Genomic DNA, 23,810 nt, shown 5'->3' on the forward strand with positions numbered 1-23,810 from the left:
GGGTGGAAAGGGAAGAGGAAAAGATTTACTTATAAATGATTACAGAGAGAACTTCGACTCACATTCTGAAGATGAGAAGTCTGTATACCAACGATGATGAAAGTCTACTGGCAAAAAAAAGTCATTAGAATATAAATAAATAAATTCACATGAAGACAGAATATGTGGATCTGAAGAAGCCTGAAACAACAGCTGAAAGAAAATTTGCCTGATTTTACTAACACTACCACCCTCCAAGAAAGTAAGCTGCATGTCATTTTTTATTAGTTATTTAATTTCATCTCCAAGAAGAAATAGAGGTAGTTTGTAAAACTGGCTAGGAAGGTTCTTATTTTGAAAGATATAAAGCTAGCAATTGAACATGTAACATGACTTGCATGTTTGTTTGTTTTTGCCTCCTTCTCTTCATAACAGAAGAGCCAAACCACAGTTTCCCACAAAAACAAACAAACAAAAAAACAACCACTATCAGGTACCATCTTGTATCTCAAGAGATGCGAGATCCTCAAGCTCACAGAATACACAATCCTTAAAACATATGCATGGCTTACTACATACAGCATTATTTCTGGGGAAAAAGCCAAGCTGGGAAGAGAATCGTTGCCTTCCCACTTCTCCCAGTACAAGTCCAGGCTGCATTCCTTATCTACCCAGCTCCCAAAAATCAAACTGGGGGACCTGCAGTTTCTCTAACAACAATTAAGACTCAAGTTTAGTTCTAATCAACGCAAGTACTTCTCTCTTGGCCCAGAACATGAGAACTGCACTGAAATGGAAGAGCAGAGCATCCATTTTTTCCCACACCTTCCTGAAGCAGACATGCCTATTGGGCGCATAGATACAGATAGATGGAAGCAAACTCTTGAGCTTTGAATTAGATGCAACATCTCATTTGGGAAATAAAGAACAGTTCATAGAATTGTAATGCAAAAAAAATTTAATTTGTTTTTTAAAAAGCATTCACGATATGGAAGGGCACAATACAAAGTTCTCCAACAACACAACACAAACAACTTGAAAAGCCTTTTTTTGATTGGAAGCCATTGTTTAATACAAAGACTAGATGCCAGTACCGCTTATTGTATAAAGCTTATGACAATGTATTCAGATGGATTCCCTGAAAACCTCCTCTCTTTGAAGAAATACTGAATATTAAGGTCACAGCTGAAATAAATTCAAGAAATTCAGGGTTGTATTTGTCTCCGTCCTCACTTCTAAACATAGGGATTGGGCTTAATGGTAGAAAATGGATAATAAAAGGCACACTGTGGATTGAAAGGAAGGCTAGAAATTCTAGCCTTTAACCCTTCTGGCTTTTCTCTGGGTGTCTTGTAAACACTCAAACATACAGTGAAAAAAACAACCCTCCTAAGGTGGTGCACACTGAAAAAGATGTCTGAATGAAAAAATGTAAACTACTTAAATTATAAAACATCGTTTGTATACTTATGCATTTTTTTTTAAACCATTTCCTAAAGGACTTGAGATTACACATTACATAAATGAAGTACCTTTCAAAGTTTTGTGTTATTTCACTCTGACAGAACTATTCTAAAATGCATACTTAAGATTTGCTCACCTATCAGTTGTGTTGATTGTGGCAAAAGGCAGATTCACTGCTAAAAAACTGAAGTTATTGGCCAAAACCACGTACATGGTTACTTGCTTATTCAACATTTTTGATACAGATTGCCAATTTCAAAAAAAAGGCTTTAAAGAAAATACTTGCTTATTTTTTCAAAAAATTACTAAGCCACACGTCTCAGGTGTCAAATTATGGCATGAAACATTCCCCAGTGTTAATTTATAACGTCCTAACATAGATCTGCAATTAACAAAGCTCCAGCCACAGGGGTGCAAATCAGCATACTCCAGTTTAATCGATCACATCTACCATGACTGGCTCTGTTTCTGAACCATGTCAATTCCTGTGGAATTATTACACAACTCAAAGTTAGACGGAAATAGAGTTTGGGAGAACTACATACGGTTGCTATGAAAGACTATTCCAACTGTACTGATCTGCACATAAAAACAACTAATCAGCTTATACTAACCATTGCTAGAACTACAAAAAACGTAATAATTACACATTTTGGTTCCCTGAGAAGAAAAGTGCTCTAACTACAGAGGTCTTTGGAATACCACCAGTACAGTGAATGAAGAGGTACCTCTTGCACTGCTACTGCAGAGACATCTACTTCCACGTTGATCAGACTCACTTTTGGTATTTTCATTCAAAATAAACTTTACTCTCCACAGAAGTGGCACTGAAATGGAAGCAAGAGATGACTAGAAACAGTCTAATACTAAAACTGGCTTATCTGTGATTATTTGTTATTGCAACCTGGAATGTATAGTTAGCACACTTGATGACAATGAAGTCTTTAAGAGCACAATTTACCTCATTTATTTTACTATAATTAAGATTTTTTTGAAAACTTTAATATACTACAAGTTTTCAAACCTGTGTATTTTGGAAAGCATGCTCTTTTTTTTTTTTTTTTTTTCCAGGGGCAGAACTTCTTAAGTGAGCATAATAAATGTCTGCAGAGTTAAGTCTTCAAGTACAATAAAACAGCGCACAGCAGAAAAATTAATAAAGTCAGGAACCATTTTATTTCCATCCAGTTTTGCAAATATTAAGGATGGCATAAGAACTTATTTCACCACTATTAATTATGAAATTATTCCATCCCTCGAAGAGACAAAGTTTATAATGCTTTCCTGGTTTTCACTCCCAGGTACTTATGAACTGTGTGATTATTTGGTTTGTTTTAACTTTGTTTTTCAGTTCCTATCTAACACATACCTCTTTCTTCCTCTCCTCAGCCACCAAAATACCATAACTGGGCATGGAGAAGCACTGAGGCAGTCAGTAAGTGAGAGGTTATAAAAAACATTAAATAGCAACATACATTACACTGACACCTGGGATGCTCACAACACACAGAAGACAGCTTTATAACCTTATCGTGTTCTGTTTGCCATCATTATCTATGAAAATCAGTACTGTAAAATTTGACTAGTACATGTGCACAACAGATATTCCAGATTCTTCTGGTTCCTCCCGATTTCTAGGCAACGTTTTGTACTTGCTATTTAAGACAAAAATACTGAAACTGACTTCAGATATTATTGCCCAACTGGTTTTAATAGCAAGACATAAATGGCATCTTCCACAATTATAAAATTAATGCTTAGTACTTGTCAAAAATCTTCAAAAATTAAGGTATCTTGAAAAATGATTTTCAGTATATCCCATGCAATTGAACTGCTCAAATAGTTTAAATTCTCAATTTAAGATATTCTGAGTTAGTGAAGAGTTCACATTTAAAAACTAATTCCAGACAGTTTTTAGGCCTCATATGGCAGGAGATGAAACTGTTTAAAATTATCACTATCAACAGAAATAAATCCCCCATAGGAAAAAAAAGTATATACACACACTCACTATAGCCAGGCAATCAACTCTTCCATTCCAATACTATCATAAACATTTAACTAAGTTATTTCAAATAGTAGAATCAAATCGGCAATTCATATTTCAGACGTTACAAATACATGATTACCTGTTAAAGGCTGTATGTTTTGTTCAAGTCCAAACAATTTTTTTTTCCACTACAATCAACTCTGCTCAATGCATGTAAGTTTAAGACTGATCTGTAAACTGCTATTCTCTCCATCTATACAGATCTTTAGAGAGTATTGAGTGAAAAGGCTTACAGGGTGCACTGATGTAGAGTTTCATTTCAAGCTTAGCACTTATCTGAGCATGTCTGCAAACGCTCTCTTACACGAGGTGGAAGTGTTTTTAACAACCTTTCTTCTACAATTAGACTATTCCGTTTTAGGAACTGACATTCTTCTAGTTCAGCAGGAAGTGATTCAAGATAGTTTCCAACAAGCTCTAATTGAACAAGATTCAGTAGCTGACCCACGCAAGGGGACAAATTCATCAGACTGTTATTTCCCAGAAGAAGAAATTGCAGCTTTTTGCACTGAAATAATCCATCAGGCAGCAATTCAATCTAGAAAAAGGAAAGAACAAAAATAACCTACGTCAAAATATGTTAACTTGCACATAACTGCAAGTTTTCACATTTCCTGATTTTATTTTAGGGTAAGAAAGCTCTTAGTTTATTGGAAGGACATGGAAGGGATAACTAATGCTTTTATCATTAGGTGAGAAAGTGCTTGAGAATGCTGCAACATTTTATATGCAATTTTTCGTTAAGGAAATGCTTAGCTACTGGCAGAAGTCAAGGCAGAAGCATGGCAGGGGAGAGCATATGCATGTGTGCACACGCAGGATTGTGTACAAACGTGCATGTGTAGGTGACAGGGGAGATAAACAGACTGCCATCTCCTAAGAACCATTTAACGAAGACAAAGCACAGAATCTGTGGAGAGACATTAGCAGCTCCAGTGCTGTGAAATCTGTACAATCAGCAGTGGTAATTAATCCCAGTCCACACTATTAACATATAAAAACAACCTTACTAGTGAAAGCTATTTGAAACCTGAACAGAAGTCCTTAGGTCATAAACTCTACAATAACAAGTCTCCCGGTTTAGCACTGCTCCTGAGGTTACTAGCTATTTCCCTCCTCCCAATCAGAGGGCTGCACTGCTCATAAACTTAGCTGCTGATTCACTGAAGCTTTCACTTTGGCCACTTCAGGTAAAAATTTAACATAGATTATTGCCATTAATATACTACATAGGATACACAGGCGCAGGGAAATGGAAGGCATATTTTAGCACCCGTCCCAGCCTATGCTATCTGTGATTATGGATCAAAGCCCTGAAGGCACTTTAGGACCAAGATAGTATTAAACAAGCTTTCATGACACCAAAGTTCTAACAATTAAACAAGTACCACCTTCTTTCAGCTCTACCTGGCTTACTTCAATCATGAACACTACAAAAACATTTTGAATCAGGAACTGCTCCAGAAAGAATGGGAGGTTAAGTCAATATTTGATTTTCTTTTTTTAAGTAGTAATTCAAAGTTCTACTTACATGGTTTTTTGTCAAAGCCAAGTACTGTAGATTGGTCAGATAACTGATCTCTTCGGGTATAGAGGTTAGCTTATTATAGCTAAGATCCAAATGTTGCAACTTTTTGCAAAGAAATAGCTGCAACGGAACATTTTTAATATTATTGTAATTTAGATACAGTTGTTCCAGATTTGATAATGCACCAATCTGCACTGGAACATATGAAATGCTGTTGTGCCAGAGTTTTAAGCAAGAAAGGTTCTTAAGATGCTGAAAACTAATTATTTCTTCCACTGTTCTGAGATTATTTTCTTTTAAGTCAATCTCATGCAAATTGTTTAGTGTAAAAATAGAATGGGGAATGCGCTCTAGATCACAGCAGATTAATTCCAAGGTTCTCAGGTTTACCAGCTTCTTTAAGTTATTTAGCACTATCAATTTATTTCCCTCGTTGTTGATAGACAAGTGTTGCAAAGAAGGCAGAAGATCTGTAACCACTTGAGGTATACGGGAAAGGTTGGTTTTTAAGTGAATTGATTTCAGATTTTTTAGTCCCTGAAAGCTTTCATTGTAAATGGAGTTGTGATGATCTAGCACGAAATATCCTGTTAAGCACAATTCTTTAAGGTTTTTCAGATGAAAGACCCAAAAGGGAATTCTTCCCATCTCACTCGATTTCAGACGCAATGTTTTCAGATTTTCTTCTAAAAAGCTCACTGCTGGATAATCCATAGTTAGCGATGAATGATAAACGTTGAGTTCTTTGAGATTGACTAGCTGGGTCACAGCTGAAGGAAGTTTGGCTTCGGGAATAAGTTCCAAGCTTAGGACTTCTATTTCTGTCAGTTCAAATACACTGTCTGGAAGACCATTTAACATGAAAAGGTTAAGTTCAATCTTGTCCTGGGAATTTCTTACTAGTTTATTTTTCAGTTTTTCCACTGACCATTCATTGTTCAGATTAATCTGTTTCAGTTTGTTTTCACTCAAATCAGACAAGAATATTGAGAATCGTTGGGAATAAAGAGGATCATACTGATCTGCCAAGTGGAGAATAAATGCAAAGTCATTCTTTACATCAGGTATATCGCTGTAGTTACTTTTCTCTCTCAGCTTCTCAAAAGAATATTGCTTAAGTGAACTTCTTAACATCCACCACAAACTGTACGTACAAGTTAAGCCATAGAAGATCACTAAAACAACGTAAAATGAAGCCAGAACTTTAAAAATTTCTGCTAGTGAATAAACACACTGGTACCTTTTGTAGCCTGTAAAGGCTTGAACATTAACTACACAATCTATTTCAAGTGTAATAAAGGATAAATAATAGGGAACATAAAATATTATTATTACAAACACAATGACTTTGACTATGATCTGTTTCATATACACTTTATATATGACATCCTTCTCTTCAACATGTACTCTGAATTTCTTCACTTTTTCAAATATAGCTTTAGCTTGTTCCCCTTCTTTTTTGTCAAGAACGCTTGAGGAGTTTTCTCTTCCAGTTGTTTCCAAGCCAGGCTGCGTATATGGCAGGGACTGTCTGCTAGCCCCTATATCTACTGAACTCCCAGGTGATGAAATCACTGCTTTGGATTTGGCTATTGGCAACTTCCTCACAGACTGCTCGGCAACTGTTTCTGAGAGGGCACGTGTTGTCCATGGAGAATCAAAACACTTCTGAAGAATTGCTACGAAGTGCTCAAGCCTGGAACTTGTACTAGGATAGTAAAGCCAGAAATTACTGCAAGCTGCAAAAATAAAGGTATGCAGAAGCACTAGGTATGGAAAAAATTTGGCAAACCAATGAAGCTGTCTCTCATAACATACTGCATCAATATAGGAATACTGCTGCCGATGGAGATCATTCTGGATTTTAAGCGGGATGATTATCTGTGCTGTAGAGCTAGCAGACATGTTAAGGTTGGTTTTAACTAAATCCCAAGGCACGGCACAATGATTGTCAAATTCTAGCTTGCAAGGAAGACAACACAACACTCTGGTTTGAGTAAGCTGGAGAGCCCCAGCAAGCACAGCAACTAGCAGCATTATCATGGTGAGGTAATACCAGAAGACATCCCACCATGGTTTTAGTATGTGGTAGGATGACTGGGCATCTGCTAAGTATTTGAGTTCTGTTAGCGTGATCATGACTTTCACCTGTGAGACAGCAGCTGGTAGAGGAAAAAAGAAAAGACATTCTTAGAGAATGGTTAAAAACAATTTATCGCACTATTACACACTTGAAGCTTATCACTGTTTTTATGATTTGTAGGTCTAACATGAAATATTGGCCTAGTATTCAAAGTATAGCAAAAGGATCCAAGAATTCCTGGTACTTAACCATAGCCATGATTTCATTTTATTTTTTTATTTTATATTAAACTAGCACCAGAAATTAGAAGAAATGCTTTGATGAAGCATTTGGGTACTAGTCAAGTAAAAAGAACAAGCAGGTAGGAGTTGAAGTGCCTGAGATATTATTAACAGTCCTTGACCTCTATCCTAAATTTATGTAACTAAAGTTATTTCTCTTTCATTAAGAACACCAAAAATCAGAGCAATACGGTAACAGGATTGCTCTTGTAATTTAGAATTTTCTACTGAATTAAATCATTTCACCCAATTCGTAAAGAATAAAGAGTGAACAAAATTTCTTGAAACAACAGTTCTGCATTATATATCCTTACATATAATTCCCCTTCTACCAACAGAATTGAAAATGTAGCTTTTTAACATTGTTATTGTGCATTATTGTCATTCTCATACATGCATATACATACACACACGTATATGTAATTGGCAAATTTAACCCCTAGCAGCATACATTTGATTAATACTTACTTTATTAAAGAGAATGAAATATACAGCACCTCTCAGTCAGGAGGTCTACACCTTTTAAAATTCCTTGGACATGCCATCTTCACATTTGTCTTCATTCTGCATGGAAAAACATTGAATATACTTTACCTGGGTGAAGCTATTAAAATATAGAGCAAATATTCAGGATCTGTTAAGCTCTGCACTGCTAGAGCTACAAAAAATGGAACAGAGCAGACTCGGACATGAACATCTAGAGTGTAAAGTCAAAGTTTTATACCATCATATCAACACAAGAAAAGAGAGGAAACAGCCTACAGCTAACTATTTCACTGAAAAGTTTTTGTTGTTGTTGTTGTTTTTTCAGCTAAACAGCTCTATGGAAATAAAATACTCAACATAGACTTTGAGAAATAGTTCAGTCAATTTTGATACACCAAAGTTTGGCAGAAAGGTAGGTTTCTCAAAAACAGAGAGCCATATTTTATTTTGTAAAACAAATTGTCCACTGTCAAAAGCAGACACTACCAGCTTTGAGGAAAACTTAGTATAAAATTTTGTTAAGCACTACAAATAACAAGGAATGCTGTTGTTCTGTGTTTTTCCTGATGAACTCTTACTGCACTTTTAATTTCCAACAGAGCTGACAAGCTGCTATAAAAATATAAATAGCAGGACTAAGTCAAAACCATATTCTTATCCTACATTCATATTTGAAGAGAAAGGAATGGCAAAAATTAAATTAGTATTTCTTGATTTGACAAGGCCACTTTTAACAAAATGCAGAAACTTACCAGGCCTGCTCAAGGTAAAGCAGCTGAAGAAGGACAGGATGGTTGTAATATGTTCCTGGAGAGAAATAAGGTATCATCAGATCATGAAACATTTGGATCGCCACAGCTGAGTAATACAACAGCACTTCAGTAGTCTTTCCACAGCAGTATTTTAAAGATCTAACATTTATTAGGCTAAAGTTCTAGTTAGAATCCTTTAAGATAACACCCCTGTGAAATATTTACTGGGTCACTATCTAAGCATTGCTTTCTGTGGAGCAGAGATGGAGTAACAGCCCTTGTCATTGTCACTTAAGTGCTAAAAGCCATTTATGCACAAACGATTCTGCATTTACATAAGAAGTTGCTACTCCTGCAGCTGAGATGTTATAACCACAGCTGAGGAATAGCAATTTCTTCATTCACTGCAGCTCAACTTGCAAAAACAGCTCTCTAAGTATCTTTAAAATCAGTTCTTTTGGAATAATTATTGGGGCTTGGACATAAATTCACAGGTGTAAAAACACAGAGAGGTTCTAAACCCATCAAATTAAGGCTCTCGTTCCACTAAAAGTATCTGGATACTGTCTCTACTCAAGCCATAAGTGCGTGGTTTGAACATAGTCAAAAAACAAAAAAAAAATACTTTTTCATTTCTAACCTAGAATTAAAACAGAACTTTATTATAAAAATAAATATTTGGGACCCCGTTAAAGTTGTAAAGAATGCTAAGAGATTAATATGTTCAAGATGAAACAAAAGTGTAAAGAAACATAAATAGTATATATTTAACAAAGAAAAGTTGAAAAGTCGAGGTGATAGCAGAATTGGCTGAGAGTTTGGAACAATGTGAAAAGTCATATTTGCAGGAGGATGGAAGTACTTTTTTCCTGACAAACACATGGGCCTTATTGAGGGCACAGGCGCATACTAACATTTTAATAAATTGCTTTTATAACTAAGCACCTAGAGAAAGCTACAAGTAATACAATTTAATAATGCATGTGTATTTTGATACATGGGAGAAAACTCTCCTGGTAACAGACTTGTCTTGTGGAATAATCAAGGCACAGAATTCAGAGTATGAAAAAATATTAAGTTATACTACAACCATTAACACTGGTTGGTTTTGTTACTGAAGTTTGTTTTTAAATTACATAAAGAAAACAAGAAAAACTGAACTTAAATCAGTTTTACTAAAAACATACTGTCTGTATTTGAGTATGTGCATAACCCAGTACAACATCTTCAAGCAATGCTCAAAGTGGTTTGTGCTTATGTAGTCAGAGGACTCAAAGTGATACTGACCCATGTAATTCTGTAAGGTCTGCTTCCTACAAAAAGGCTTTCTTTGTCACCTCTCTGCCTCACACTAGGAAATTGTTAGTCCCTATTGCATATCCTAGGAAAAAAAAAAAAAATGTTCCTACTGGGGTTTGAGAACAGTTGCTAGCAGAAAATGAGCGTCTCAGTATTAAGCACTTAGATACTTAAAACTCTGGTTATCCTAATGACCACTTTTGAAACCTCCTGATGAAATGTGTATTTATTACAATACCATGTATGCAAAATAAACTTCCCTATTGGAGAAATACACAGTATATACAAGTATAATATAAACATGTCAATTATTAATGATAATTTTGCTCAAAACAGTTTTCTTTCAGATCTTATCCGTATGCCAAGACTGATTAATCAAATGGAAAAAAAGCTGAAGTGTAAAGGGCTTGATGACTCTCATCTCCAGCTGCTTTCAACCCATATCAGAGCCATAAAAGCTTTTCAAAGTGGCCTAATTAAATTGGCACTCTTTCTCAGAAGATGAAAGAAATTTAGCCCCAAGCTAAGTGATGACTTCAGGAGTTACCCCAGGCTAGAACCATGCCTCAGGCCAGAAAAATAAAGTAATAACATTCACTACTATCTAGGCAATTTTTAATTACTTCATGCTTACAACTTCAATACAAACAAATCCAGTATATGAGTAAAGCTACCATTCTGAAAAATATTACCTATTACCACCAGAAACTCTATCCTCCCCCAAAAGGTTGCTTAATGTTACATTACTCTGCCACTTGGTCACTGCTTATATAATTGTAGGCACACTTGGTTAGGGGGGGCTCTGATACATGACACTTCTCCCCAGATGATGATGGGCTACAAAAGCCAATACCTGGCAGGAGGTTTCATTTTACACAATTCAAAAAATAGCCTTAAGTATTGAACAGATGTTTCTGACAGTTAATCAAAATATATTTTATACAACTAAAGTGTACTTTGACAGGTATCCCAGTGACACTAGAATAGATAAATAAGTAAATCCTCATGAATATTACCAAAGGAAAAAGGAACAAACCTTACCAATTCACCCCCAACACATCTTTTCTGGTTAAAGCTTCCCATTCTATAGGCATGCCACCATTTCCTTTTTTAAGCGTCCCTAAACAACAAAAAGCCCAGGTACTGCAAGAGTCCTAGGACAGGTCTGAATTCACAAAGAACACGACTGCTACACAGCCTCAGCAGATGCCTTCACACCCCTACCGCTTTTTGTTTCAGCTTTCTGCTGAGAAGTGATAGAATACTCAATCCAAGTGATAGAACACTCAATCCAATCCATTTGATATATGGTCTTCCAAAACCTGTACTTTGACCACTTGCATGCACGGAGATTTAGTTTTAGGATCTTTTAGATGAGCACTGTATTTTTGCATCTGCATTCCACTGAATGCCAAACAACAGGCAAACAAGATTAGAGAAAGCTTCTTTCTAGTTCTTTCTGAACAAGGTCACAAGTGATGATTAAACTTAAGTGATTATCCTTCTGTATTCAAAATAAGCCTGAACACATTCCCAAACTCTACAATAAACGTTCCTCAAGCACAGGATGTTCAAGACTACAGTAACAATAGTGTTAAAAGTTTTCCAAACTTTCAAATGATTAAATACCTGAAGACCTTTCCACAGGATCTTAACCACAACTAGGCAATCTCAACTCTCTGTGTATGGATTAGCTTAAGCACTGCTGTGCTCAGGACAGCACTGCTGAACGTAAGATGTGGACCAGTAACTGCAAAGTCTTACACTGTTTAAGGCAGTCCTTTCTCTCTAGAGAAGGCTACTTATATCAAGCTATTGGGCCCATTCATTTCTGGAAAATCATAAACATGTTTTTAGTATAAAATTTAGTAAATTAGGCTATGCTTACATTTTCACTTTACATGGGTCACCATCCTTCCTTGCTACTGCTTCAAAGTTAACTGCAAGCACACAAGGTGATAAAAGAAAAAAAAAGCCTTGCAAAATTAAACTATCTACCACTGCCACTACCAAAATTTCTGCAAGCTGAGAAACTAGATTAGTGTGCAACTTGGCAAGGATATAGTAAGTAGTTTCCCCAACTGCTTGATAGCTTGCACATTCCTAGGATCAACACAGAAGGCCTTTGCGTAGTTGAAAAAAGGTGTCTTGAAGGCAGCTTCACCTAAACACAGTATCAGTGTTGATTTTTGTTACTTCCTTTCTCTACTACTACGCTTAATTCAGGAGAAATACTTCATCTTACTGTCTAATCTAAACTAGAAGTTTTATTCCAAATTGACTTGCTTTACAAGCAAAAGGCTTATTCTTGAAATCTGACTGAGCAGGATTACCTACAACACATTATGCATTTCCAAGCTATGCTGCAGCACTCCTAAGACGACCACTGTCTTCCTCAAATCGTATATAGTTAACTTCTCCTTAAATGCCACCAATATGCAAGGATTGAATCTGTTCTGTATTTAAGAAAGTCCAATAAAGAATTAGTCTGTGGTATTAAAACATGTCCCTGGTCAGACAGTCACTAGGAGATGGATCATCTCCCAGCAGTCTGGTCGCACAGCTAGTTCTCGTTACCTGCCCGTAGGCACATGGCAATGGATTGCATCAGTGACGTCTGCCCAAGTGCAAGGAGTTACTTGGGCCTAATTCTCAACGCTGGATGAGAAGAAACCAAGTTAAATATTTTGAGGGTTAAACTTTGTAATGAAGTTATATTACAAGTCTACAAGATACATACATTTAGGAAAAAAACAGTACTTCTAATCTCATACTAAGTTATCTTGGAGAACAATTCTAAATACACACTTCAGCTTTAGAAAAGCACTTCTCCAGCCCTCTCCTGAAGATGTTGCCTTCTACCCAAAATAGAAGGTCACAACCTATGCTCCTAGAAACGCTTGGACTGGTGAGAAACATCTATGCACGCAAGCTAAAAATGAAAACAAACCACCGAGCAGTTTAAGTCCAAGTTTAAGGCTAGACAGACAGTAGATGAGAGACAGCTTACAGAAAAATTCCTGCAGAACAGAAGTCACAAGTAGGCAAAAAGCTAGACTTCTGGATGGGCACGTACAAGTTGAACAGCAACCTGATGGTAAAGAAAATGCAAGGAAATTGAGAAGTAGACGTGCTTTGTCTGTCTTGCAAGTTGTTGCATTATGACTGATCTCCCTGAAAGTAAGCCTTCTGTATTCTGGGCAGTGATCCTCACAGGGATGCTTTACCACTATGCTGGATGCTTTCTGAGATCCCTACCAACCCACTCAAAATCTGGACTCTGAATCAATTCTGATGTACTTTTCTTGTGAGCAATAGTTAGTACAGCTTCAGTGGCCCAGCAATACTTTCAAACTCAGACATGTATATTTAAAAAATATATAAATTCAGGTTATATCAGATGGTGATGGCAGTATAACAGAGGAAGGGTTTTCACTAAGCAGACCGACGTTAGTGTTGTGGCCTCCTCCTTCCTTAAGGAGGCAATGTAAATCTTCAGCCAAGCTGTATGCAGTAGCTTCCCTGGACTATGGATTTATTTTCAGCTTGTGCTCTCATCCTTTTAATTAACTAAAAATATAAATACATTAGCTTAAAATTAATAAAAGATGTATTAGCATCTAAAATATGGATTACAATCAATATGGAAAAGGCAGAGCTTTGTATTGGTTATACAGAGAAGCCAAATGGTAAATTTATTTAGAGACAGGTTTTGTTTCACCCTAATATTTAATTAGGGATTCAACCAACTTATTTAATTTGTATTCTCAAAGGAAACTAGCACTTTTTCCACAGAAAACAGAGTGGATTTTTTTTGCACTCCATTAGTTTTCATTTCTTTAAACACTTGTACATTTCACATATTCCCCTGTAAAAGGAAATGATAGAGCACCAAAGGCTTCACATTGGTATTCCAAACTTAAAAATATCAGCCCCTTAAAACTCTACCATCAACAGTCTGCTTGGCAATTTCTGAAGAAACAGCAAAACCTACTAACGCGTGACAAGTAACTGCAGTGTTCCACAAGGCTTTAAATTATTATTATTATTAAAGTGAGCATAACAAAGTGTAGCACTCCTGACTAGAATAGAAAATTGGGGAGCCTGGGACCACCCAACAAATAACAAGTCCCAAATATCTGTTGTGCAGCACCACACAGTCTAGTCACATTCATTCATTTTCAACACAAAGAGGTTAGTATTCACAGTGAAGCACTGTCTTCCATCAGCCTCCTTTTCAGCCCCATAATGTTTTCAAGTAAACTAAAATTTCAGTATTGAATTAAAAAAAAAAAAATAAGAGAAGGGCATGGATTCCTGCTAGCAAGAGATCTGCTATTTCTGAAGACATACACACGTTTAAGAACGCAAAGAAGTCTATTCTTTTAAGCTTGGCATTAGCCCATAATGACGTACACAAGTTGATACAACAGAAAAGTCAGTTCACATTAGTCTCAAAAAGGGGACATGAATACATAAGCAGGATCAGCACCCAAACTGTGCATGAGACTCATTTAAACATAAATTTGAAGCCAAGCATGTTCAAAGAACGCATAAAGGATCTCTTTGTAGACAAGCTACCTTTTTTCTGAATTGTTAATGGATTTGTGAAATAGGATTGACAGCACTGACGTACCAGATTACATTGACCTCAGCAATGTACTCTAATTATCAACATCACCCTAGAACATCTCATGCTATCACCCAAACATACAATCACGAATTTCACATACACTTTAAAAAGTCCACTTTAAAAAAAAAAAATCTAAACTATGGCAGTCAACATTGTAGATGTAGAAGTAAAAATTAAATGGAGCTTGCCAACCCAGCTAGGTGCATTTCTTTGATAAAGTAAATGTTTTTCTAAACAAGCCAAACATAAGAGATTGAATTAAAACAGGCAAAGAACTACAGTTTTTTCTTGTGACTTGAGCCATGCATTGAAAGTAACCAGAAGAGGGGAAAAATCCTGCCTGGACTAAGCTTTGGTAGGAAAAATACACACCACCAAGGATGCAGCCCTAGGAGCAGCAAAGGCTGTCCTACATTAATACCAAAGAAACACTTCTACCATAGATGGGTAACATCCTGTACTAACCTTTGCATTATGGAAGATCATTATCGTCTCATTTAGGAGAAAAATGCCAAAAAACAGGATTAGGACTGCAAGACTAAGAACGCTCAGAGGACTGGTGGTTCTTAAGCAAGTAGATTAGAGAAAGCTGTCTTTCTGGTATAGAAGAGATGAGTGAGAAATGACATAGGGTGAAGGAGAGAACAGAACAGCCTGGGAAACACATCTGCCTTCTCAGGTCAGATGTACACAGCCTGTCTGTGCTCAGCTAATGCTTATTCCAACCAGCGTGGGAGGAGACCACTCTCTCCAGGGATGACTACAGGCACATCAAGCAGTCAGACATTCCAGCCCAAGCGTGCCATGGAAGGTATCAGGGAAACAGCACAGATTACACTCTCAAGAGATACCTAAAAAGAGGTGAGAACACTAAAAAGAGGTGAGAACGGGACTCCTTTGCTGTCCCCTTAAGACCCAGCTTTGAAATCAGTACTGCAATGCTGAAGACAGAAATCCTTTGCCAACACTACAAGCAGTCCTTGCTTCTGAGTTCCAAATAAATCTTTGAGCAAGTTTGAATCACTAAGTACAAAAAGTCTCCTTGGCTCTTCACCTATGCTTTTGGTGTAATCTTGCTTAGGGAAGAAATCTCAACATGTCTAGACTGGGACTGATATGTGTGGCATGCTGTACCTTTATAACTTTCTCAGAAACCATCTTACAGAACAGTACACCAAGTCTTTCATCCCAATACTAACATGGCTAGTACGGTCAGACATCTCCCATCTGCATGGAACTAGATCTTCAAGCTCACTTTTAATGTCTTTTTATTCTTGTATCCACATTCCTGAGTCTTCCTCATGCTGAGAAATGTGAATACATAACCATAAAACAATGGTATCAGCAGGATCCCTCCAGCACTCTAAAGGAAGTCTCAATAGTATCTACTTAATTCTGCATACCAAGATAAGTGCTACAATAGAAAATTAATTCTTATCCTCTTAGTTTCCAGAAATCAGACAGATACTCACGATGTCCATTCACTGAGCTGCTATGCTCAGGACATCAGAAAGCAAAGCATACCAAGATAACAGTAGAGAACAGTCATTACTTAAATACTACAAGGTTCCTCTACCAGCAGATTCTTTAATTGTAATATAGTTTATTATCTTCAGTCTTCAAGAGCAGTACAAGAGAGGCCAGCTGCATAAAAAAGTTAAGAATACTTAACAAAAGACTATCCTCTCCTGGGAAAAGGCAGGGAACTGTGCAGACGTGCTCTTCCATTTTCAGTGTACTTTCCAATAAACTGATTCTTGGAAAAACTTTAAATGGCTAGAGACCCTAGTAGTATCCAACATGTTTCCAGTGAGGCTACAGAAATCAAATATGAAATAAGGAAATATTCTGAGAAAGAGGAACCTTAGAGTATGTATATACACCTGAACTAGCTCTTATTTAGTATTTCCAGCTAGCACCAGCAGTGCTGCTGTCACAGCACAGCAGAGTGGACTACAAATCCGACCTAAGAAGTCAGGTAAGTGTGGGGCCAGTTTTGCAATCCGCAAGGGTATCACGGTGCTATAGCTAGGCAGCACGGCAGCGTACATGCTGCTGTAAATCAGTACTGTGGGTACTGACACATTCGCTAAGCATGGTGAAGTTCTGTTTTTCTTTTTTTTACTTCTGGATAAAGGGCCTAGGAGGAATTCAGCAGCACTGAACTGAGATCAAGGGCGAATTGGCCAACATGCTACATATGATGGGAAATCTTGCCTGTTTTGCTGAGAGCAGAGTACTGAAATTCAATGTATTTAAGTAATTATTTCGTGTTGGGAAAGTTTTTAGTTAGGGAAACTGATGATTTTTCAATAGTTATAGACAGCCAAGGCCAAACATGTCCTATCAGGATAACAGATGTTAAAAAAAAGAATCATCAAGTTTACAAATGAAAAATAAATATACTCTGCCTGTGCAAGACAATTATTACCATGCTTAAACATAAATACAAGACTTAAGAACAAATGAAAAAAATGCTGTTTTGGTTTTAAGTTTTCCTGATACTGCATAAGTTTCAAAGAACTTTCCAGAAGGGAAGTTTATTACTTTCACAGACCAGAATTTAATTACATCTAGGAAAATATAATTATCAGGGCAGTCATATAGAAATGCATCCGATCTCACTCTGTTACTTGACATTGGAAAGTTGATTCACATTTTCAGCACAGCTAGTATCTCTTCTTGTTTAATTGGAAAGACAGTTACTGCCAAAAGCCAGATGACAAGTTGAAACACTCGATTCTAGATGTTCCATCTAAATGCCTAAAAAAAAATAAAATAACAAGAACAGATAAATATCCAACGTACATCTGATTCAAACTCAGCTACTCTGTGTACGCGAATTCTCCCAGAACTCATCTTGCTGTCATTTTAAAGAGCCTCCACACCTCAAAGTCAAAAATAAAAATAATAAAAAAACACTTGTGAATCTCTGTAGTCTAATACAAAACTCCCCTGAAATGGAAGCAGAATAGGTTTTACTAACTGTCCAGCAGGGTGCATGCTGTCTGCACAGTCACCTCAATCTCCTAAGCATCTGTCCATCTCTATTGCTCTGTATTTATCAATTCAACCAAGCACCCATTTTTCTTTAAATAGAAGGACTGAAGGACAAGTTGCCACATTGCATGTACTATGCAATACTACATTTTCTGAGAACACGTCTGCATGCAATCGGGAGAGCTAAAAGCACTGTTAGTTAACTACCAGAAGCATTTCCTAGAACAGTACTGTTTCAGAACAAGGTACAAGTGATCAGAACTGAGTGCTACAATAAACCTACAGTAATCCTGCTTTGATACCTTGACAGACAGTTAGCTTAGCATGTACACTTACTCTTTATATTTCTGTCAAGTCCAAGCGTGCTACACAACAGTCTTCCACCGCACCAAATCCCCTTTACGAGCAGGCTGTCTGAGCAGACCTAACAACTGGCAAGTTTTTTTTTTTTTTTTTTTTCCTTCCAGACAGCATTACTACAAGAACAAAAGCCACTTTTCAGTATGAAGCCAAATCTAGTAACTTCAAAAACAAAAGTCAAGGTTTTACCACTGCTAGAGTCAATTAAGAGCTTTGAAGTAAAAAAACAAACAAACAAACAAAAAAAAACCTCCAGCCCCCAGTTTATATGCAACTGAATAATAGCTCCAAGCAAAGCCGACGTTACTGAACTCCCGTTTGGAAAAGCACTTGAACTAAGACAGGATGTGCCCAGAGTCAACTAAGCAATGTTTTGGTGCTTTCCTGACTTTGAGCCAGTGCCATTGTAAAATTAGTATTTAAACAGTGTTAATGTTTAATAAAAGACATTTACTTAGAAAACACGTGCTTTTACTTGCAAGGGCACTGGCTAAGTAATAATCACATTCACACTTCCATTTTTTGTGGGTGGAAAGTGATAGATAATCATCCCTGTTAATGATTTAAACAGCCCAGAAACAGTCAGTTTCAGTTGAAGTTTTTCAAGTGCCTCCCTTCTTCAAGTATTTTGGATTACATGACAACTGCATATCAAGATTTTGCCTTCATTCACAGGAAAGAATTTAAAGGTTAAATACATTAACAAAAGAATCTAAATTTGCAGTTCTCAAATTCCAGCTCAGTAGGCATCTGCGTTTGCATGCAGGAGAACTTTACCTACCATAAAATACCTGGATAAGTATCTGAAAACCTCAGCTACTCACAGAATACTAACATTTTCCCCAGAAAACTATAGCAGGAAGGTCTGGGAAATCATGGGTTATATTTCCTAGGTTTTTAGTGAGAGCATTAAAATCGATGTTACTAATTATTGCTAAATGAACTACACGACCATAGCTTTGTAGATGTTATTGCATAAAACTGAAGTTTTGCTTCCATATTAAACAAAAGCCACAACTCAAGCAAGTATATCCCAAGCAAGCAAGCAATGTTTGCAACACAACCCAAAACAAGTCTACTAACAATTAGCAGCAACAAACCTACTAACAATTAGCAGCAACAAAAATAGATTGCTTTGCTAACATTTTGTTGTTGTTGTTATCACTGGATTCCTTATTGAAGAGATCAAAAATGCCGGTTTCCTACACTGAAAGTTCACAATTTATTTATGAGAAACTGCATTCCAGCTTACAATACTACAAATACAATGTGAAGTTGATCACTTCTCATGGAAGTGCACTCACACCATCTAATTCGGGGCGTGTGCTACTTTGAAACAGAATGGCATCAGTAGGAATTAAATGGAAGACACTCCATTAGGTGTTCCCTCCACAATTCCTTTCCGATTGTTGAAAGACCCTAGAATCCTCTCTGGTATACACTGGAGGAGGGCATGCCTGTGTTATACACCAAACTGCATTTGCAATGGCTTTCTTGATAGCTGTACTGTCTACCTTTCTTTCAAAGTACTACACCAATAGAAATCAGTCTTCTCATACCAATTAACTGGGGAAGCTTTTCAAATGTATTCTAAAGCTTTAGTTCAATATAGAACACAATTTGGTTTCAACAAGTTAGAACCTGAATCCAGAACCAGCACATAGCACACCAGCATCTCAGTGAAAAGAAGCAACAAACCCAAGCCTAACTACAATGAAATGAAGTCTGCATACCAAGCCTGCTGCAAGTCTAACTGGGACATAGACACAATACAGTGCACAAAAATACGCAATTTAGTGATCGATAACTTAAGGCCACGATTCATAACCTGACGTTAACGAGACTGAACATCCACATGGTAATGGGGGGGGGGGGAGGGTGAATAAAATGCAGGCCACAGCCTCTCAGCTACATTTACCAGCTACAACAAAGCTGAGTTATGAGGGCATAGTGTGTGGCTCTGAACTCACTCCATACAGAATACAAACCCTTGTCAGATAGGACATGCCATAGCTTGACAACAGTTAAGAAGAATCAAGCAAACATTTCATTAGTTAATTAGAAAATTAAGAATAGATTACTCTGTTCCTAAAATAACATAGCCTATCCCACTCAAACATTAACATTCCAGCATTTTTAAAGATTCAAATATTAATTCCACTTTACATTCCCTCTCCTTTTATGTAGCTACTCTAGTAATCTGAACCAATTATCTCCATAATCATAGCACAAGCTTCTAACATCTTAAAAAGAAAAAAAGAATAACTGCAAGAGCAACTGGCAGAATAATGCTATTTGCAAGACAACAGCTGAACAGCTGCTATGAGGATGCCTACAGGAAGGATAAATTCAGCCCACAGGTTAGCGCAGGAAATAAAGGCAGCAGTGTGAAACAGGCAGCTGAGACCACTACAAACCATGCTGTATCCCCTTAGTCACATGAAATATCAATTTCTTATCCCAGCAGAGTAGAGCTTTATGGCTTTAGCAGCCTGTAGTAGTATTACTAGAGCTACAGCCTCCTTTGCTACCTCTAGCGTGGCAGGCAGGGCAACTGCGGAAGCAACTAAAGGAACCCAAGACTTTCTTCCTCCCTTCTCTCATTCAAGAAATCCATTATAAGAACACTTCTTTGGCAGTGAGATACGGCTCTATGAGGCTCATTTTATAATGCTGAATTACCCATGGATGCCTCTTTAGTATTACTGCTCTGTCTAAAATTTACTCAACATGCTGTCACCAACTGCAAAGAGCACTTGTACAGGTATCTTGTGAGAAACAAAAGGAAATTAATTTTATTTTCATCCCCGTGATAATGCTATCTTCCTTACAAAAACAAACAAACAAAAAAAAGCGGTCAGACCAGCAACTTTTTTCTCTCAAGAGCGTAAGAGAATAAACATGCAAATTTCTATGAATTACATGAAACCTACTGAAATTGAAACGGTTAATATGTAAAATATGTGCTAGCATGAAACTCTGTGATAAGCAGTGTTACCTAGCTACAACAGGATGTTTTAAAAACACTAGGAAAAACCCTTAAGAGAACTTGTAGCCTATCCTAACTCCTGGTTCTACGCTGCAGCCCTTCTCCCTCCTGCTCTCTCTCCGACCATGTCCCCCGCTCTGGTCAGCACCACAGCTGCTGAAGAAAAGTGCTTCTTGGGAGAACTCTTCCGTTCCCCCTAGGGCCTGCTGGGCTGCACAGAGCAAAGAAAATGCATGCAATATACAAAGACAATACATAATAAATTATATGAGTGATATCCTGTAAGATGACGCTACTTAAGCCTTGTGAGCTCCCTCCCTCCCTCCCCCCAAAAAGCTTTATGAATGCAGCCAAAACAGATAAGCAATCCTCTGACCAGTCACCCTCCCTGCAAAGCAGGTAGAGAGAGGAGATTTCTGAGACACGGGGAAAGGGGCGATGCCTTATCTTATCGCTTCAGCTAGCACGCAAGGGAAGCCAGGAGTCAGCAGAACACACCACTGAAATGCTCGAAAACGCAAGTGAGCACGGAGCTCCCGGCTTGCTGCAGCGTTACCCAGGGCTGCTGTTTCAAAGGACCGCACCAGGTGCTAACTCGAGTACAGCGAGCCGAGCAGTACGGTTAATGACAACCTCCACGTAGAACCGAGCTCCGCGGAAGCCCGTTTCGGTGCTTTTCACCCCCCACCCCCGGAGCACGGGCTGATCGCCCCCTGGACACGCCGCTACCGGGAGCCAGGAGGGTGCCCCCGGTCTCCGGGCGGAGCAGCCGGGCCGGGCGGCAGCGAGGAGGCCGCGGCTGGGGCCCAGCGGAGCCCGGGGCAGCGGCAGGTGCCGCCGCCACACCTGGCCCGGCGGACGCGGGCGCGCAGCAGTAACGGCCCCGGGCGCGACGCCTCCTCCCGGCCCCACCCGCACGGCGGTGGCCGCCGGCCCCAGCCCCACCTCCGCTCCCCTGGGGCAGGGGGGCGCGGGGCCGCTCCCCGTAGGCCGTGGCGGTGCGGCACCTGCCGGCGGAGGCTGCCCCGCGCTTACCTGGCCGCGGCGCCGAGCCTCGCCTCGCCACACCGAGCCCCTCACCGAGCCGTGCCCGTCGCCTGCCCGCCCGTCAGCCCGCAGCGCAGCGCGAGGCACCGGCTGCAACCGGCGCTCCTCGGCTCCAGGCCCGCCCCGCCGCGCGTCACCGGCCGCGCCGCCCAATGGGGCTTGCGGCCGGCGGGCCCGCTGACAGGCCCCGGGGCGGCGGCGGCCTGGGCGGACAAAGGCGGCGCCGCGCACCTGCGGCCCGGCCTGAGGGGAGCCGGGCGGGCACCGGGCGGGAGGCTCGGCCGAGGTGAAGGGCTCGTCCCGCCCGGCTCCGGAGACCGCGCGGGGCCCTGTGGACACACCCAGGCTCGTCCGGCAGCGCTCCGCACGCCGACAGCGGTCCCGTCACCGGGTCGGGTGCGCGCGGTGCCTGTCCTCCACCTGAGAGGGACAGCCCAAAGCCGCGCTGCTGCGGGGCCAGACCCTCCCGTGGCCACTCAAGTCCAGTCAAAAAGAGATAACGTTTTACAAAACAAGTATGCACAACGCTTAAAAACCAACCCACACACCGTAAGTTATTTGACTTTCCTACTTCACTTCCTCTTTCTCCAGCTGACAGTGCAATTCCTGCCCTCAGCCGTGTCTGAAAAGCTGCTTCTGCAGGGGTAAATGCGTGAAAGCCTGAAAGAAAAGGCTGATTTCTACCTAGATTTCTCCCAATATCTCAGCAAATGGGGTGTTTCTGCTTCCTCTTAGTCACACGCACGACCATCTCGGTCTGCTCAGGAAATTTTCCTGCAATATTTTAATTCTTAGCCACCCCACTGCAAAAAATCTATTCAGAGATATATTTCCAACATAATTATACTCCTTACATTCATTCTGCTATAATAATGTTTGTTAATCTAGTAATCAGCTAGGAAACAGGATCTGGTTTCAACATACTGCTTTTTCTCCATAAAACAACAAAATCCTTTTCCTCACAGCTCTACAAATCCCCCTTCGTTTAAACAGCACAGACTCTAGATTTTGTGAAAATAATTTACAAATCGTGTGGAGCGCACATTTATCTATTATTATTAGTTTCAACTTAAAAGAGCTATTAAAATACAACATACTTTTGTGCAAACAAGTTTTGGAACACAAACGCTGCCATTGAGCCAAAACTGAAACTACTTACAAATAAAAGTGAAACTGGTGTTTTAACCCAAACGTACAGAAATGCTAATGCAAATATGTACATTGTAAAAAAAGCACACGTTTATTTTTCCAATTTGCAGCCATATTGGTAGCATAATGGATGTATTTATTTTGCATTTGTTTCAGGCTTACGGTGATACACTTTGATTAATAGTAATTTAACCTCAGAGGTGACAATAGTGCAGCATTTTCTGCAATTTCTTCTCTAAGAATCATTCTTAAAGTTTGGTAAACATTAGCTAGGCCAGCAATCTTCCTAAGAGACCAGTTCCCTGTTGTCTCCTGACCTGCCACCTTCATAGCCTTCATGTATCTTGACTTCCACCATCAAAATGTGCTCTGCTAGCATTTTCCTTATTAATGATTTCATCCGTTTTCCCTTCTTGGAACTGTTTACCCTTTCTGTGAGCAAACTAAATAAAAGTATGTCTTATTCTATAATCTTTATATCTACTTACTTAAAATTAAATGTCTGTCTCCATGATCTGCCATGCTTTTCTTTTTGTCAGCAATAGGCTAGGAAGGCATTTTACATTTAATTAAATTATAAAACCAGGAACACTGTTGTGCTAAAAATTAAAGGAAAAATATTAAGTCAGAACACAAAACCTAATGGCTATAATGTTCATAATTGCTTGAGTAACAGACTGAAACCAAACTTTCAAGGTTTGGTTCTTATT

General features: G+C 38.9%; 1 protein-coding gene across 2 annotated transcripts; it reads right to left on the reverse strand.

Moving 5' to 3' along the window:
- Nucleotides 1-919: 919 nt before the first annotated feature.
- LRRC8B (leucine rich repeat containing 8 VRAC subunit B) lies at nucleotides 920-22,084 on the reverse strand. Of its 2 annotated transcripts, none has more exons than XM_035333007.1 (5): nucleotides 21,940-22,084; nucleotides 8,624-8,678; nucleotides 7,854-7,949; nucleotides 5,025-7,183; nucleotides 920-4,031 (listed from the first exon to the last, which is right to left on the reverse strand). In XM_035333007.1, exons 4-5 carry the CDS (start codon nucleotides 7,158-7,160, stop codon nucleotides 3,759-3,761), a joined length of 2,409 nt encoding a protein of 802 aa, XP_035188898.1. In that variant the 5' UTR covers nucleotides 7,161-7,183; nucleotides 7,854-7,949; nucleotides 8,624-8,678; nucleotides 21,940-22,084; the 3' UTR covers nucleotides 920-3,758. The 2 variants fall into 2 exon arrangements, with proteins under 2 accessions (XP_035188898.1, XP_035188900.1); XM_035333009.1 differs by lacking the exon at nucleotides 21,940-22,084 and adding an exon at nucleotides 21,461-21,583.
- Between the last annotated feature and the right edge of the window lie 1,726 nt (nucleotides 22,085-23,810).

Source organism: Oxyura jamaicensis, chromosome 8, assembly GCF_011077185.1.
Source record: "Oxyura jamaicensis isolate SHBP4307 breed ruddy duck chromosome 8, BPBGC_Ojam_1.0, whole genome shotgun sequence".
NCBI lineage: Eukaryota > Metazoa > Chordata > Aves > Anseriformes > Anatidae > Oxyura > Oxyura jamaicensis.

Bases quoted from the DNA above. Each gene is read 5' to 3' on its own strand.
- LRRC8B (XM_035333007.1), bottom strand. From the start codon at position 7,160: ATGATCACGCTAACAGAACTCAAATACTTAGCAGATGCCCAGTCATCC. The intron at 4,032-5,024 runs GTAAGTAGAACT...TCCTTTTTCTAG, and splicing joins TGGCTTTGACAAAAAACCAT to ATTGAATTGCTGCCTGATGG.